At 40.8% G+C, this 15,270-nt stretch overlaps 1 protein-coding gene across 3 annotated transcripts in view; it reads left to right on the top strand.

Moving 5' to 3' along the window:
- ABCD3 (ATP binding cassette subfamily D member 3) overlaps positions 1–15,270 on the top strand; it is an 86,515-nt gene that overhangs the window by 58,625 nt on the left and 12,620 nt on the right. For all 3 annotated transcript variants that reach the window (XM_079777584.1, XM_079777583.1, XM_079777582.1), the window contains 7 exons: positions 3,337–3,428; positions 3,520–3,592; positions 3,720–3,783; positions 10,215–10,292; positions 10,395–10,460; positions 10,555–10,644; positions 11,037–11,156. In XM_079777584.1, the coding sequence (XP_079633710.1) occupies positions 3,337–3,428; positions 3,520–3,592; positions 3,720–3,783; positions 10,215–10,292; positions 10,395–10,460; positions 10,555–10,644; positions 11,037–11,156 (583 nt within the window). The remainder of the gene's footprint in view (positions 1–3,336; positions 3,429–3,519; positions 3,593–3,719; positions 3,784–10,214; positions 10,293–10,394; positions 10,461–10,554; positions 10,645–11,036; positions 11,157–15,270) is intronic.

Genomic DNA, 15,270 nt, shown 5'->3' with positions numbered 1-15,270 from the left:
GCAAGACAGAAGAAGTTGTAAACTGTATGCGGAGCCTCTGTCACTGGCGAATGCTGACATTCTTCCTATTTAACTTTCTGGTGCAGTTCATGGCATACGGGTGCTTCTGTTCCTTTAGGGGATTTCTGCTTGTTATTCACAGGAAAGTCCTGTTTTGTGTCTCTGATATAGAACACTTTCTCTTTGACGATCATGTCATTCTTATATGCCTCAACCTTTTGTCATTAGTTTCAATTCCTCTCTATTGCCACAGTGATTTCTATTTAATATTAGGAACATTTTATCTTTTCTCCTCTTTATTTTTTAAAACACCTTTTAATTATTTTTTAATATATATATTTTTTATTGATTTCAGAGAGGAAGGGAGAGGGAGATAGAAATATCAGGGAGAAGAGAGAATCACTGATTGGTTGCCTCCTGCACACCCCCTTCTGAGGATCGTGACTGCAATCTGGGCATGTGCAGGAATTGAACTAATGACCTCTTGATTCCTGGGTCAACGCTCAACCACTGAGCCACACCAACTGGGCTCTTTTCCCCTCTTTTAAAATAAGAGAGGAATCTTCCAAATCTTCTGTTTGCAGGTTGGTAGCAGCCATTTGGGATAGCCTATATACTAAAAGCCTAATATGCTAAGTGTCTGGTTGGCCACTCAGCCAATTAAAGCATGATATGCTAATGCTGCTCAACCACTCACTATGACGTGCACTGACCACCAGGTAGCAGATAGTTGACTGGTCAACCAGTTCCTATGACGTGCACTGACCACCAGGAGGCAGACGCTCCAACTGGTAGGTTAGCTTGCTGCTAGGGTCTGGCGGATCGGGATGGGTCGGACACGCCCTGGAGCCCTCTTGTGGTCCCTCCCCAGCTGGCCAACCTCCCACGTCCCTCCCTGGCCCCGATCGTGCACCGGTGGGGTCCCTCAGCCTGGCCTGCGCCCTCTTGCAATCCCGGCTTAGGGACAACCCCCACCCCCGAGTGCACGAATTTTGTGCACCAGGCATCTAGTCCTCTCTAATAAAATGGTAATATGCAAATTAACCATCACTCCGCTACATAAGCCACGCCCACCAGCCAAGCCACGCCCACCAGCCAATCAGGGCGAGTATGCAAATTAACCCCAATCCAAGATGGCTACAGCCACAGAGAGCAAGGTTTCCCAGGTAACAGAGGAAGCCAAGCTTTCCATAGCCATTGAAGGCCTAAGCCTCCACTCAAGCTACAAAGTTTCAATTATAGAAGGTAAACAAATTCAAACAAATGGCGGCAGAATGGAGCTTGAGAGAGCAGGCCAGGGTTGCCGGCGGCAACAGGGGAAGCAAACCTTTCCGCACACCCTGGCCGGGCTCACCCGCTTAAGGCTACAAAGTTTCAATTGTAGAAGGTGAATTAACTGCCACAGAGATGGCTGCCTCCCCGGAGGGAACAGCAGGCTTGGCTCCGCTCCAGGCTACAAAGTTTCGATTATAGAAGGAAAATAAATTCCAGATACCAGGGCCTCCACTTGGGTTGCCAGGGGGTGTGGCCGGCCTGCAAACCACCACAGGCCCCTCGCTCAGGCCGCCCCACACCCCAAGGGAACCCCCACCCTTATCTGTGACACCCTTCAGGGCAAACCAGCTGGCCCCCACCCCTGAACCAGGCCTCTATCCTATCTAATAAAAGAGTAATATACAGATTGATCATCACTGCAACACACAATATAGCTGCCCCCATGTGTTCAAAGATCCTGCCCCTATGTGGACACAAGATGGCCACTACAAGATGGCCAGCAGGAGAGGGCATTTGGGAGGCACCCGGCCTGCAAGGGAGGGCAGTTGTGAGGGACCAGGCCTGCAAGGGAGGGCAGTTGGAGGTGATCAACCCTGCAGGAGAGGGCAGTTAGGGGTGACCAGGCTGGCAGAGGAGGGAAGTTGGGGCAAACAGGCTGGCAGGGGAGCAGTTAAGCATCAACCAGGCTGGCAGTGGAGTGGTTAGGGGGTGATCAGGCTGGCAGGCAGAAGCGGTTAGGTGCAATCAGGAAGGCAGGCAGGCAGGCAAGCAGTTGGGAGCCAGCAGTCCTGGATTGTGAGAGGGATGTCCGACTGCCCGTTTAGGCCCGATCCCACCAGGATCGGGCCTAAACGGGCAGTCGGACATCCCTCCAGGAGTCCCAGATTGGAGAGGGTACAGGCTGGGCTGAGGGACAACCCCCCGCCGTTCACGAATTTCGTGCACCCGGCTTCTAGTGTATAATAAACACCTTCATCCGATAGAAGGCCATCTTTATACCAGGCTTTATAGCTCACTGTAGCAGGAACTCAGGGCCTATGGAATGCCCTAGTACTAGTCCTTCTATAGTATCTACTAGAAACTTCCTTAAACTTCTAGCAGCAAACACCTTTCTTGACTTACCTACTAAAGAAGTATCGGTTGAGATAGGAATCCTATGAAACCTCTCCCTTTATCCCATGTTTCTGCTTTCCTGCTGAAATGTAATAGTAAAACATGCATACTATCACTAATACTTTATGTTAATGAGACTTCTTTTAGGTTATTTTATTTACACTAGATAATAATTTTAAACTTCAGTTAAGTTTGTATAAAATAAAAGATGTGGTTCAGGATGGGTGACTCAGTTGTTGGGAGCATTGTCCCATACACCAAAAGGTTGCAAGTTTGATTCCCAGACAGGGCACTTGCCTATGTTGCTGGTTTGATCCTGGGTGTGGGCATGCATTGGAGGCAACCAATCGATGTTTCCCTCCATCCCTTTCTTCCTCCCTCCTTTCCTCCCCTCCTCTTTCTCTAAAAAAGTCTATACTAATAAAAGGGTAATACGCTAATTAGACTGGATAGACTGGACGTCCTTCTGGACAAAGCCGCAGTGTCTGCGAGGGCTGAGGAGGGCAGGCAGCCACCATGGCTGCGAGGGCCGGCTGTGGCAGCAGCAGCGAGGTGATGGGGGTGGTGGCTTCCCCTGATCTGCCTGGTTGCCTCCCGCAGAGGGAGGCCAGACTGCGGCTTAGGCCCATGGGGAGCGGGCCTAAGCCATCAGTAGGACATCCCCTGAGGGCTCCCAGACTATGAGAAGGGGCAGGCCGGGCTGAGGGACACCTCCCTCCCTCCCCCCCCACACCCCCCCCCCCCCGCCACCCAGTGCATGAATTTTCGTGTACCGGGCCTCTGGTAAATAAATAAAAACAAATCCTCGGGTGAGAATTAAAAAATAAAATAAAACAAGATAGGAACTTACACAATGTTATATGTCATTTTATCTCAAAAAAATAAATAATATAAAAGATATGATAACCTCTGGAGATTTGACCATAGCTTTTTTTTTTTTAATTTCAGTTTTACTGCTCGGATTTCAGAATTAATGCAAGTATTAAAGGATTTAAAAAATGGAAAATATGAACGCACAATGATCTCTCAACAAGAAAGGGGTAAATATGAATGTTCTAGGTCTTATAATTTAAGTTTTTGCTTTAATACATAATGTGATTATGATACTTTAATACTTATTTTCTATTTAAGGTATTGAAGGAGCACAAAGCATTCCCTTGATACCTGGAGCTGGAGAAATCATCAATGCTGATAACATTATAAAGTACATACAGAAAAAGTCTTTTTAGGACCATAAATATTTGTTAAACTACATAATACCCTTTTCTTTCAGCTATACTTGCTTAGTGTTTAATGTAAAATTATCCTTTCTTTATTAATTTCTTCTGTAGATTTGATCATGTTCCTTTAGCAACGCCAAATGGAGATATCTTGATCCGAGATCTTAATTTTGAAGTAAGTTTTAAAATTGTTGTATAAAAACTTATCTTTAAAATGTGAAATGCATAAGGGTTGAATATTTAAAATAATTTTAAGGCTTGACTTAATCTCTGAATCCACAAAATAGCTTTAACAAGTAAGTGCTTGAAATGCTCAGAAATATATTTTTTCTTAATTGATAGGACTTTAGAGTTTCAGATATTACTATAAAAAATCTTTTGCAGCCCTAACCGGTTTGGCTCAGTGGATAGAGCGTCGGCCTGCGGACTCAAGGGTCCCAGGTTCGATTCTGGTCAAGGGCATGTACCTTGGTTGCCGGCACATCTCCAGTAGGGGGTGTGCACGAGGCAGCTGATTGATGTTTCTAACTCTCTCTCCCTCTCCCTTTCTCTCTGTAAAAAATCAATAAAATATATTTTTTTAAAAATCTTTTGCAAATAAAGTCCTTGGCTAGTACAACTGAGGAACTGAATTTTAAATTGTATTTAATTTTAATAAATTTGATCTTAAGTAGCCACATAACTAGTAGACAGCATAGCTCTAGAATTCCTCTCTATATGCCTTTGTATGTGGCCTTTTGTAATTTGTGTTATGTGTAGGGATTCTTTTCAACTGCTTTCTGATAATTTACAAAATAAGGTATGTAATTATTGTATTTGTTTTTATTTTTTTACTTTTAAAGATAATTTTATTGATTTCAGGGAGGAAGGAAGAGTGAGAGAGATAAAATATTAATAATGAGAAAGAATAATTGATTGGCTGCCTCTTTCACGCCCCACACTGGGGATCAAGCCCACAAGCCAGGCATGTGCCCTGACTGGGAATCAACTGTGACCTCCTGGTTCATAGATCAATGCTCAACCACTGGATTTGTTTTTAAATTGTTATAATCTTACATGTCTTCAATTTTCCTATACTTAGTAATGTATATTTATTAATTACATCTCTACTTCCTTTTTGAAATGAAAAATGTTAGTTATGCTAAGTAGTTTAACTTATTTAAATAACAATGAGTATTGTATACTATATTTTTTAAAGCCAGGAAACACAAGTGGAAGTAGAGAAAATGTAAATATAGTTGGTAAATATTGAATGCCTACAAGTATTACAGAAGTGTTCTCATTTAGCTGTAGGTACTTTAGTCAGTCTTGATTTCAGGTATAAAACAGATCAGAACCCCATCTTTGTTAGATTTCAGTAGCCCCGTTACTGCCACACCCCAAGAATCAAACGGGTCATCAAATTTCTTCATTAAAGAATCCTCTTGGCCCTTTGTTCCACTTTCCCTCACTCTGTCTTTATGCAGAAATAATTAATCCAACAATACAGATGCACACATGGCTTAAGCATGTGTGGTGGGATTTGAGACTCTGTATGCACAGATACAGATAGTAGGTAAGAGTGTGATTAAGGTCTGTAATATTACTCACTTTTATCATAAAGTACCACACGAAAGCTCTCATTTGCCTTTTAGTCCAAAAGCCCTTCCCTTTAAGGCCCTTATGTTTGGATTTAATATACTTCCAGCCAGTTCTTATAACTTCACTTTTATAGTCTCAGAAAGGCCGCTACTTTCTTGCTCTTATATTGGTTTCATTTGGCAAATCCTAATTGAGTACCCAGTTATGCCCCTACTTGTTCAAGTTTTTTACTTTGTGACTATATTTCATACCCTCTGTTATCTATTCTGTGATTCTTTTGTTTTCTCCACTGTTTCTTTGACTTCTGTCCTTTTGAGCTACTGTAATGAATTCCTCTTTTCTCTTCCATCTCTGACTTAAGGAATTTTAAGTTAGACTTTGCTTTTCTCATTTATTTTTAATAAAAATACAAGACTTATTCATAAAAAAATAAACAGACTTAACCACCAAAAATAAATGTCTTATACTTTATGATTAGTTTGTCAGATCACAAAGCAAATAACATAAGATTATTTGACATAAGAGATTGTGTAGCTTATTCCTATAAAAACTCAGCACAGGCATATTTATCTATCTAGGTGTAGATTGAAGAGACCCTAAGATAGCTTATAAATTATAATATGGACGTTAAAGTAGTACTTTGTAACTTACTCAAATATTTACCTTTTAGTAAGGCACATTTATAATGTATAAGAAGCCTATGAATCCTCATAGACAGCATATTTATACATAATCTCTTTTACCTAAATCATTTATGGGTAGATATTTTTCATGATTTATTATGGTAAATTAATAGAAAGGATTTATAAAGAAGTTTTATTTTTCAGGGAATATTTATTAAAATATTCAAAGCATTTGAATATCCATTAAGTCAATCCAGTAGCCTCAATAATAAAGTATTATTACAAATTCAGTTTTCAGTGAAAGTTATTGTTGGCTTTTAGTCTTTTTCTGTTGTCGTTAATCCTCACTGGAGGATTCTTCTCCCCCCCATTGATTTTTAGAGAGAGTGGAAGAGAGAGAGGGAGAGAAACATTGATGTGAGAGGGACACATTGTTTGGTTGCCTCCTGCATTCACCCTGATGGGGGCTGGGGATAGAACCAGCAACCCAGGTATGTGCCCTTGACTGGGAATTGAGCCCAAGACCCTTAGGTGGGCCGACTGACCCTCTGTCTATTTAGCCACACCAGCCAGGGTAGCTTTTAGTCTTAATTTAATCCAGGAAAAAAATACATTTTTATAAATCTTTAATATGGAAAAATTACCACTGTCTTTATCATGACTGATGTCATAAGAGGAAGTTTTATCCCAACATTACTAAAAGCCAATGAATAAAGAAAAGTTAATGCTGAATCTAAGACAGTTGAGCATAGGAGTAACTGAAGAATGTCCATAAGTCTAGCTATTATTTACATAATTACAAACTTGGTCTTATAGTTCCCTGGCATATTGAAACAAATAGTATGGAGAAGTATTAGATACCAGTGAAGATTATAATGAGCAGTGAGGAGTAGAAAAAAGATATGACATTACTCAAAGCATAGTAGTAGGGAACCATGTAAGTAACAGCTCTCTGAACTGCAGGAGCTCGTGAGGGCATCATTGCCCTAGAAGAGTAAAATTACTATCCTTCATAATAAAAAGGCAATATGCAAATAACCATCACTCCGCTACGCCCAAGATTGGGCGGTGGGAGGCTCGCTGAGGGGGGCTGCCTCGGACACCCTGGACACCCAGCTCCGCTGCCATCGGAGGCGGGGAGCCGGTTGTCCGCACCCGGATCCCCTGCCGTGCTCCCCTTCGTCAGCGCCTCAAGCCCCAGCAGCAGCGGCAGCAGCTGGGGATGAGCTGGTGATCCCAACAGCCTGGCAGCTCAGTGGCGGCGGCGGAGGCAGCATTGGGCCTGGGGACTGGCGAACAGGCAGAAGATGGCCCTGATCGCAGGAGGCTAGGCCTAGGGACCCTACCCACACGATTGAATCGTGCGCTGGGCCTCTAGTATATAATAACTTTGTACTGTCAGGAATAGTCATTATAGTCCATTTTATAGGAAAAGGAAATAAATTGCACATAAAGAAGTTCATCAAAATGCTTCTTAAAAATAATTTCTCAGTTCATTCATCTGGAAAAGTCATTCAGAATAGTTTATTCTTTAACATTGATTGCATAAGATGTGGTCAGCTATGTGGTAGACCAGTGATTCTCAGCCTTTTTTTTTAGATGCTCATTCTTTCTCTGTTTTTGTTGTGGTAAAATATACATAACATAAAAGTTAACTGCTTTTACCATTTTTTAGGGTACAATTCAGTGGCGTTCAGTACATTTAGTGTTATGCAATCATCACCACTATCTGTAGAACTTTTTCATCATATCAGACAGAAATTGTGTACCCATTAAACATTAGCTTCTCATTTTCCTCTCCTCCCATTTCCTGGTAACCTTTGTTCTACTTTATGTCTCAATGAATCAGACTACGCTAGGTACTTAATATAAGCAGAATAATACAATATTGATCCTTTTGTTACTGGTTTATTTCACTTCATAATGTCTTCAGAGTTCAAGTTGTAGCATGTTTCAGAATTTTCACTCCTTTTTAAGGCTAAATAATATTTTATTGTATATATATGCTGCATTTTGTTCATTCATTCTCTTGGGTCACCTTTGTTTTGGGTTGTTTTTTTTTTTTTTGCTATAATAAAAGCCTTAAGTGACCGTTATGGCGGAATGACCAGAATGACCAGTCGCTATGATGCACATTGACCACGGGGGGGTGGGGCAGATGCTCAACTCAGGAGCTGCCCCCTGATAGTCAGTGCGTTCTCACAGGGGGAATCCCGCTTAGCCAGAAGCCGGGCTCATGGTGGGGAGCGCAGTGGTGGTGGCGGGAGCCTTTCCCACCCCCATGGCAGCGCTAAGGAGCAGTGAGCCGAGCGGTAAGGAGCAGCGAGCAGGCGGGCAGTAAGGAGTGAGGGGGTCCAGGACTGTGAGAGGGATGATCACCTGCCAGCTCCTGAACTGCAAGGAGGTGCAGGCCCGGCTGAGGGGACCCCGACCCGCCTCACTCCCCCAGTGCATGAATTTTGTACACTGGGCCTCTAGTTATGAATAATACAAATGGTTCTTCATTTCATCAGAGCAAAAGCCTTCAAAAATCCTTTCAATGGCTTACAATGCCCTGTAGGATTTGCCTGCCACTATCCTGTCCCCACTGCTTATCTCTCTGAGCTCATTTCCTACTACTATTCTGTTCATTTTTCTTTAGCCAAATCAGCCTCCCTTCTTTTTTAATAGAACAGGTACATTCCTGCTTCAGTGCCTTTGAATCAGCCTTTTGTGGTAGGGTTAGTACTAGAACAATCTTCCTCTAGATAAATTCCTAATCCATTCCTTCTTTCAGTATTTGCCCAGTTGCCTGCCCTGACCCCTTTAAAAATGCAACCTCCCTCACCACTCCCAAATTTCCTTATGTTCTATTTTTTCTCCATAGCACTTATTTTCGAACATTATTTAATTAGCTTATTTATTATGCACACTTATTGTATGTCTCTCCCACTAGAATGTAGGCTGGTAAGGGGAGGGTTTGGGTTTTTTGTTTGATTGTTTTGGGGGATGGTTTTGGTCTCTCTCTTTTTTTTAATGTAGCTCCATTGTCTAGAACAGAGCCTGACACTGAGAATTTAGTAAATATTTATTGAATTAAATAATAGGAACCTAAAGCTCAACATTTAAAAAAAATGTCTAAGGTAGGTGCCACAGCTCGAGTAACGCCTTTCTCTTCACCTTCGTTGTCTCCCTTCCTCCTGTGTACATTGCTGTATAATGTTATGTGCTAGATCAGTGGTCGGCAAACTCATTAGTCAACAGAGCCAAATATCAACAGTACAACGATTTAAATTTCTTTTGAGAGCCAAATTTTTTAAACTTACACATCTTCTAACGCCAATTCTTCAAAATAGACTCGCCCAGGCTGTGGTATTTTGTGGAAGAGCCACACTCAAGGGGCCCAAGAGCCGCATGTGGCTCGCGAGCCAGAGTTTGCCGACCACGGTGCTAGATTATAACCCAGGTTTTCTGAATCTTCACAGGGTTGATTAACACAAGACTGCAAGCTTAGAACTTAGCCAGATTTTTACATATTCTTATTTAACTTTATGTTGTTGCAGACCAGTTTGGTGGCACTTGCAAATAGTTATAATGCATATATACTTTGATCCAACACTTATTTCTAAGAATCTGATATATAGAAACATATTTCACTAGTGCATAAATTTGCTCACTGTCTTGGAGGTTCATTGCACTATTACCTAAAAGAGCAAAATAAAATGCAGACAACCTAAGTATTTAAATAAATTATAACACATCGTTAATATAGGATACACTGCAAGCATTAGAAAAAAGAATGGAAGGAATCTGAATATACTGACCTGGAATAATATTTATTATATGTTGTTAAATGATAACAAATGTAGGACATATATAGTACAGTTCCATTGTTTTTTTTTAAGAAAGATTGGATAGCATAGGAAATATAGTCAATGATATTGTAATAATTATGTGCCAGGTGGGTACTGGAAATATTGGAGAATCACATTGTGAAGTATCTGATTATCTAACTACTATGCTATATACCTGAAATTAATACAAAATAATATTGAATGTAAACTGTAATTGAAAAATAAAAATTAGAAAAAAACATACATATTGATTGTTTTCAAGAATTCTCAAATTTTTAAGCTTTAGCTCTTTGTATTTGGTTGAGATTAAGTTGATAATATCAATAATGATTTTTAAATTAAAAAGTGAGTAAAATTTGAAAGTAAACAAAAATGAAGGGTCCCTTCAACCATACCCTCCACTGCTTCTATTTGGTATTACATTTGTAGATAAAACAGAAAGCTTATCGTTAGCAAAGAACGTTTGGACTCTGAGGAAATGTTCATTGTTTACAGATTCACTCTAGTTCATTTACTTCATTTAATTAAATTAAATCTGTTAAAATTATTCATTCATAATTTTCTTTCAGGTTCGATCTGGGGCCAATGTTCTAATTTGTGGTCCAAATGGATGTGGGAAGAGTTCACTTTTCCGTGTTCTTGGTGAAGTAAGTACAAATTGGCCTCAAAATTTTGCAGTTTTATTTTGCCATATGATCTACCACTTTGTGAAATTTACTATTGCTCATTCCACTTCTTTCCTTTTATAGTTATGGCCTCTTTTTGGAGGACGTCTAACTAAACCTGAGAGAGGAAAGTTATTTTATGTTCCTCAGGTAAGACCTTGAATTATTTTTTAACCTTTAATTTAAAGATACTTTTACTTATTGCTTAAAAATTCACTTCTAATGAATTTTGGTCTGTTATCAGAGACCTTATATGACCCTTGGGACCCTTCGAGACCAAGTGATATATCCAGATGGAAGAGAAGATCAAAAAAGGAAGGGAATATCTGACCTAGTACGTAACGGTTTATATCCCAGAACTGCTGAAAATACTCTGTTGAAGGTTCTTTTTCTTAACTAGTTACGTACTTTTAATGCCAGGCAGTTTAATCCCAACCTGTAGAGCTTTTAAAGCTTTGACAGTAATTATACTTTCCAAGTTGAGGTAAGATGTTAACCACTTTGCGTAAATCTGACTCTTGAGTGTTTAACCTTGTTTACAATATTGTTTATTTTCTCATTGTCCTTGTCCTTTAATTATGTACAATAGTATCCTCCTTGCTAGATATATTTTGTCAAGATTAGTATAGATAGGATTATAGTGATTTTAGTTTAAAAAATAAAGCAAGATAGAGAATGTTGGTATATTATTAGGCTTGATTTCACCTTTAATCATTTTTCTGAAAGGTACTGAAGGAATACTTAGACAATGTCCAGTTGGGTCATATCCTTGAACGCGAAGGAGGCTGGGACAGTGTTCAGGATTGGATGGATGTGCTCAGTGGTGGAGAGAAGCAAAGAATGGCAGTAAGTATACTCTGAAGACATTGCACAAAAATGCACCTGTTTGATTAATCAAGGCACACATTTTTACTTTTATATTTTTAATGGCAATTTTTATAGTATAGGCTAGTTTAAATAATAATAAAGGTGCTTGAAAGTAAATTGCATGTAAATTTGAAATTCTGAAAGATTTTGTGTTTTCCTGTGAAAGAAAAAACTACAGATCCAATTATATACCATTAATCCATTTTTTGTAAAAGTTGAGGAAACTTTGTACCATGTTGGTCTTGGGACATATATAATTACGGTTGGGTTATGAGATCTCATTCAGTATCTTTTCCCTACAGACATCTCTTTGTCTTACTCAGGCTATTCTCTGAAGTAGCTGAAGATATTAGAGGTGATCAACCCTAATTTTATTATTTTATTCTTTATTCTGTTTTTGCCCTTTCCCTCTGTCATTATATATATACTAGAGGCCCGGTGCACGAAATTCGTGCATGGAGGGGGGGTTGTCCCTCAGCCCAGCCTCTACCCTCTCCAATCTGGGACCCCTCGAGGGATGTCCGACTGCCCGTTTAGGCCCGATCCTGGTGGGATCGGGCCTAAACGGGCAGTCGGACATCCCTCTCACAATCCAGGACTGCTGGCTCCCAACTGCTTGCCTGCCTGCCTTCCTGATTGCCCCTAACCACTTCTGCCAGCCAGCCTGATCACCCCCTAACCACTCCGCCGCCAGCCTGTTTGCCCCCAACTTCCCTCCTCTACTGGCCTGGTCACTACTAACTGCCCTCTCCTGCAGGGTTGATCACCTCCAGCTGCCCTCCCTTGCAGGCCTGGTGCCTCCCAACTGCCCTCTCCTGCTGGCCATCTTGTGGTGGCCATCTTGTGTCCACATGAGGGCAGATCTTTGACCACATGGGGGCAGCTATATTGTGTGTTGCAGTGATGATCAATCTGTATACTACTCTTTTATTAGATAGGATAGAGGCCTGGTACAGGGCTGGGGACAGCTGGTTTGCCCTGAAGCGTGTCCCGGATCAGGGTGGGGTTCCCTTGGGGCGTGGGGCGGCCTGAGCGAGGGGCCTGTGGTGGTTTGCAGACCGGCCATGCCTCCTGGCAACCCAAGCGGAGGCCCTGATATCTGGAATTTATTTTCCTTCTACAATTGAAACTTTGTAGCCTGGAGTGGAGCCAAGCCTGGGGCTCCCTCCGAGGCCCGCAGCCATTTGTGTTGGGGTTATAATTGAAACTTTGTTGCCTTAAGCGGGTGGGCCCGGCCAGGGTGTGCGGAAAGCTTTGCTTCCCCTGTTGCCAGCGGCAACCCTGGCCTGCTCTCTCAAGCTCCATTCTGCCACCATTTGTTTGAATTTGTTTACCTTCTATAATTGAAATTTTGTAGCTTGAGTGGAGGCTTAGGCCTGGCAAGGGCAGGCGGAAAGCTTGGCTTCCTCTGTTACCTAGGAAACCTTGCTCTCTGTGGCTGTAGCCATCTTGGTTTGGGTTAATTTGCATACTCGCTCTGATTGGATGGTGGGCATGGCTTGTGGGTGTGTTGGAGGTATGGCCAATTTGCATATTTGTCTATTATTAGATAGGATCCTTGTGTCAGGGCTCAGTATCTGCTACCTAAAGTTATTTAGATTTTAAAGTTTTGTTACTATAAAAAAGCATTTGAGAGGAACTTATCTCTAATCAAATGTCACTATGGAACAGTAATATTAAAAGTATACTTTGAGTACTCTGTTAAGAGGGATCACTTTTAAAGAGTCATTTTCTAATGGAATATATCACAGTTTGAGCAGATACAGAGGAATTTTTCTTTCCAGAATATTAGTCTTGTGGAAGTTAGAGAAAACTGCAGCCAAGGAAAGACAACAAAAGAAATGGCTTATTGCATTCTTTCTTATTCAGTATCTTCAGGCTATATTCTACCTTCTTGTTGCCTCCTACCCCCTGATATTGTTGTTTTTTCCAAAATCATACCCATCCTATGCAAATGTAATATCAACCTAATATTGTGATTTGTTTGGCTAGTGCTGTAATATGAGTATAATTTGGACTGAAGAATGAACCATAAACAAAAGAATAGGGAGATGACAGCGATACTCAGAATGGAAATTGGGCTGAAGGAGTGAAAATTTGAAGTGATTGGGCATTTCTTGAATCAATGGATGGCTATAGGAATAACTACAAGTCAAAACAACAAATTTAAATTTCTGTACTATGACTTCAAAGAAAATGGGAGGATAGTCAAGATTTATAAATGGACACAATGGAAATTCAGGGGAAAAATGTGCATAACTAATGAATCCTGTGTGTGTGGTATAAAGGTACAGAAGGGATAGTTTTTATTGAAGACAATGCAAGGCCTCGAGTGAGAGGATATCTTACAGAGTAAGGGAATGGGGGCTTAGCCAGTTTGGCTCAGTGGATAGAGCATCAGCCTGCGGACCAAAGGGTCCCAGGTTCGATTCTGATCAAGGGCACATACCTCCGTTGCCCAGGCCTGGGCCCTGGTCAGGGCACGTGCAGGAGGCAACCAATTAATGTGTTTCTCTCACATCGATATTTCTGTCTTTCCTTCTCTCTTCCACACACTCTAAAAATCAGTGGAAAAATATCCTTGGGTGAGGATTAACAAAACAAAACAAACAAGTAAGGGTGTGGGGAAGGAATCCTGTAAAGCCTGTTGGACAGTGATAGAGTTGTTAGGAAAACGGAGAAAGCTCACCCTTGGCACTGCTGTATGACCGTGCCATTCACAGTATGTTCTGTGTGGGCCAATGTCTGGAGAATTGATCAGAAGTTTAAAAGACAGCATATTGTTTTACTACTTTCAAAGGGTTTGTGGCGAGAAAGAAAAGGCGAATGTAACAAATATTAACTGATGAAGTTAGGTGAAGTATGTATATTCATTTTACTATTCTTTCATTTATTTGGTAGGATTAAAAATTTTCAAAGTAAAAAGTTGAGTGAAGACAAGACAGTTTTTATAAATTTTAAAAATTTACATTCATAAATTATAAAAATTATAATTTTTAGGAAGAACAGACTTGAAAAGTTTAACCACCTAAAATAAAATAGCGAATTTGTAAGAGTGAAGGTTTGTGTAGAACAAATGAACCAAAGGAATTTTGGGCAAGGAGAGTTAGGCTTTGAATGTGAGGGAATGGAATAATACTATTGAATAATAGAAGGTCTGGTGACAAACTTCTAAAAGTTCCTTTAGTATAAATGTAGGGAAATGAGATTATTATCCCATTATTTTAATAGTAAGAAACCTAATTTAATTATGGTATAATTTCCACAGAGCTCGGTATTAGCCAAGTGTCTGCCCTTATAATCTAGTTAGCACATGGGTGGGGAACGTGTGGCCCTCAGGCTGTATAAGGCCTATGAAATCATTTGTTCTGGCCCTGCCAAGGCATTAGAGGTGAGTTAATTAAATATTTGACCAAACATATAGCAGGCTCTTTTAAATATATTTTTATTGACTTCAGAGAGGAAGGGAAAGGGAGAGAGAGAGAGAGAAACATCAATGATAAGAGAGAATCATTGATTGGTTGCCCTCTGTACATCCCCTACTGGGGATCGAGCCCACAACCTGGGCATGTGCCCTTGATTGGAATTGAACCTGAGACCCTTCAGTTTGAAGGCCAACACTCTATCCACTGAGCCAAACTGGCTAAGGTGAGCAGGCTAATTTTTAACCAAAACCGAAACCATCCCCACAAGCCATGATATTTTGAATTTAATTGTGTCTATAGACACTTATGGTGTACAAAGGGTTAAGTCGATACTTTAGTATGACCTGAAAATGATGTTATAAATATCCAAATGGCCTTTGGCAGAAAAAAGGCTTCCCACTCCTATGTTAGGAGATCCAAATATTTTCAACTAACTGTAATACAAGGCAGTATATAGCTACCAAAAAAGTGCACTGGGAAAATGATGAGGAAAAGTAGATTGTGAATGGCAGATCCTGTTTAATTCTTCCAGCAGCCCTGTGAAGTAAGGTACAGGCAAGGGTAAGACTTGGCCAGCCTAAGCACCCATATAGCTCCTGAATGGAGATTTGAGATTCAGGTGCAGGTGACTCTGACACCAGCACTCTTGCTCTTAACCAATATATTGT

This window comes from Cnephaeus nilssonii (genome assembly GCF_951640355.1).
Source record: "Cnephaeus nilssonii genome assembly, chromosome: 7".
Classification (NCBI taxonomy): domain Eukaryota; kingdom Metazoa; phylum Chordata; class Mammalia; order Chiroptera; family Vespertilionidae; genus Cnephaeus; species Cnephaeus nilssonii.
The sequence above is the reverse complement of the archived record's forward strand: the minus strand, read 5'-3'. Positions and strand labels throughout refer to the sequence as shown.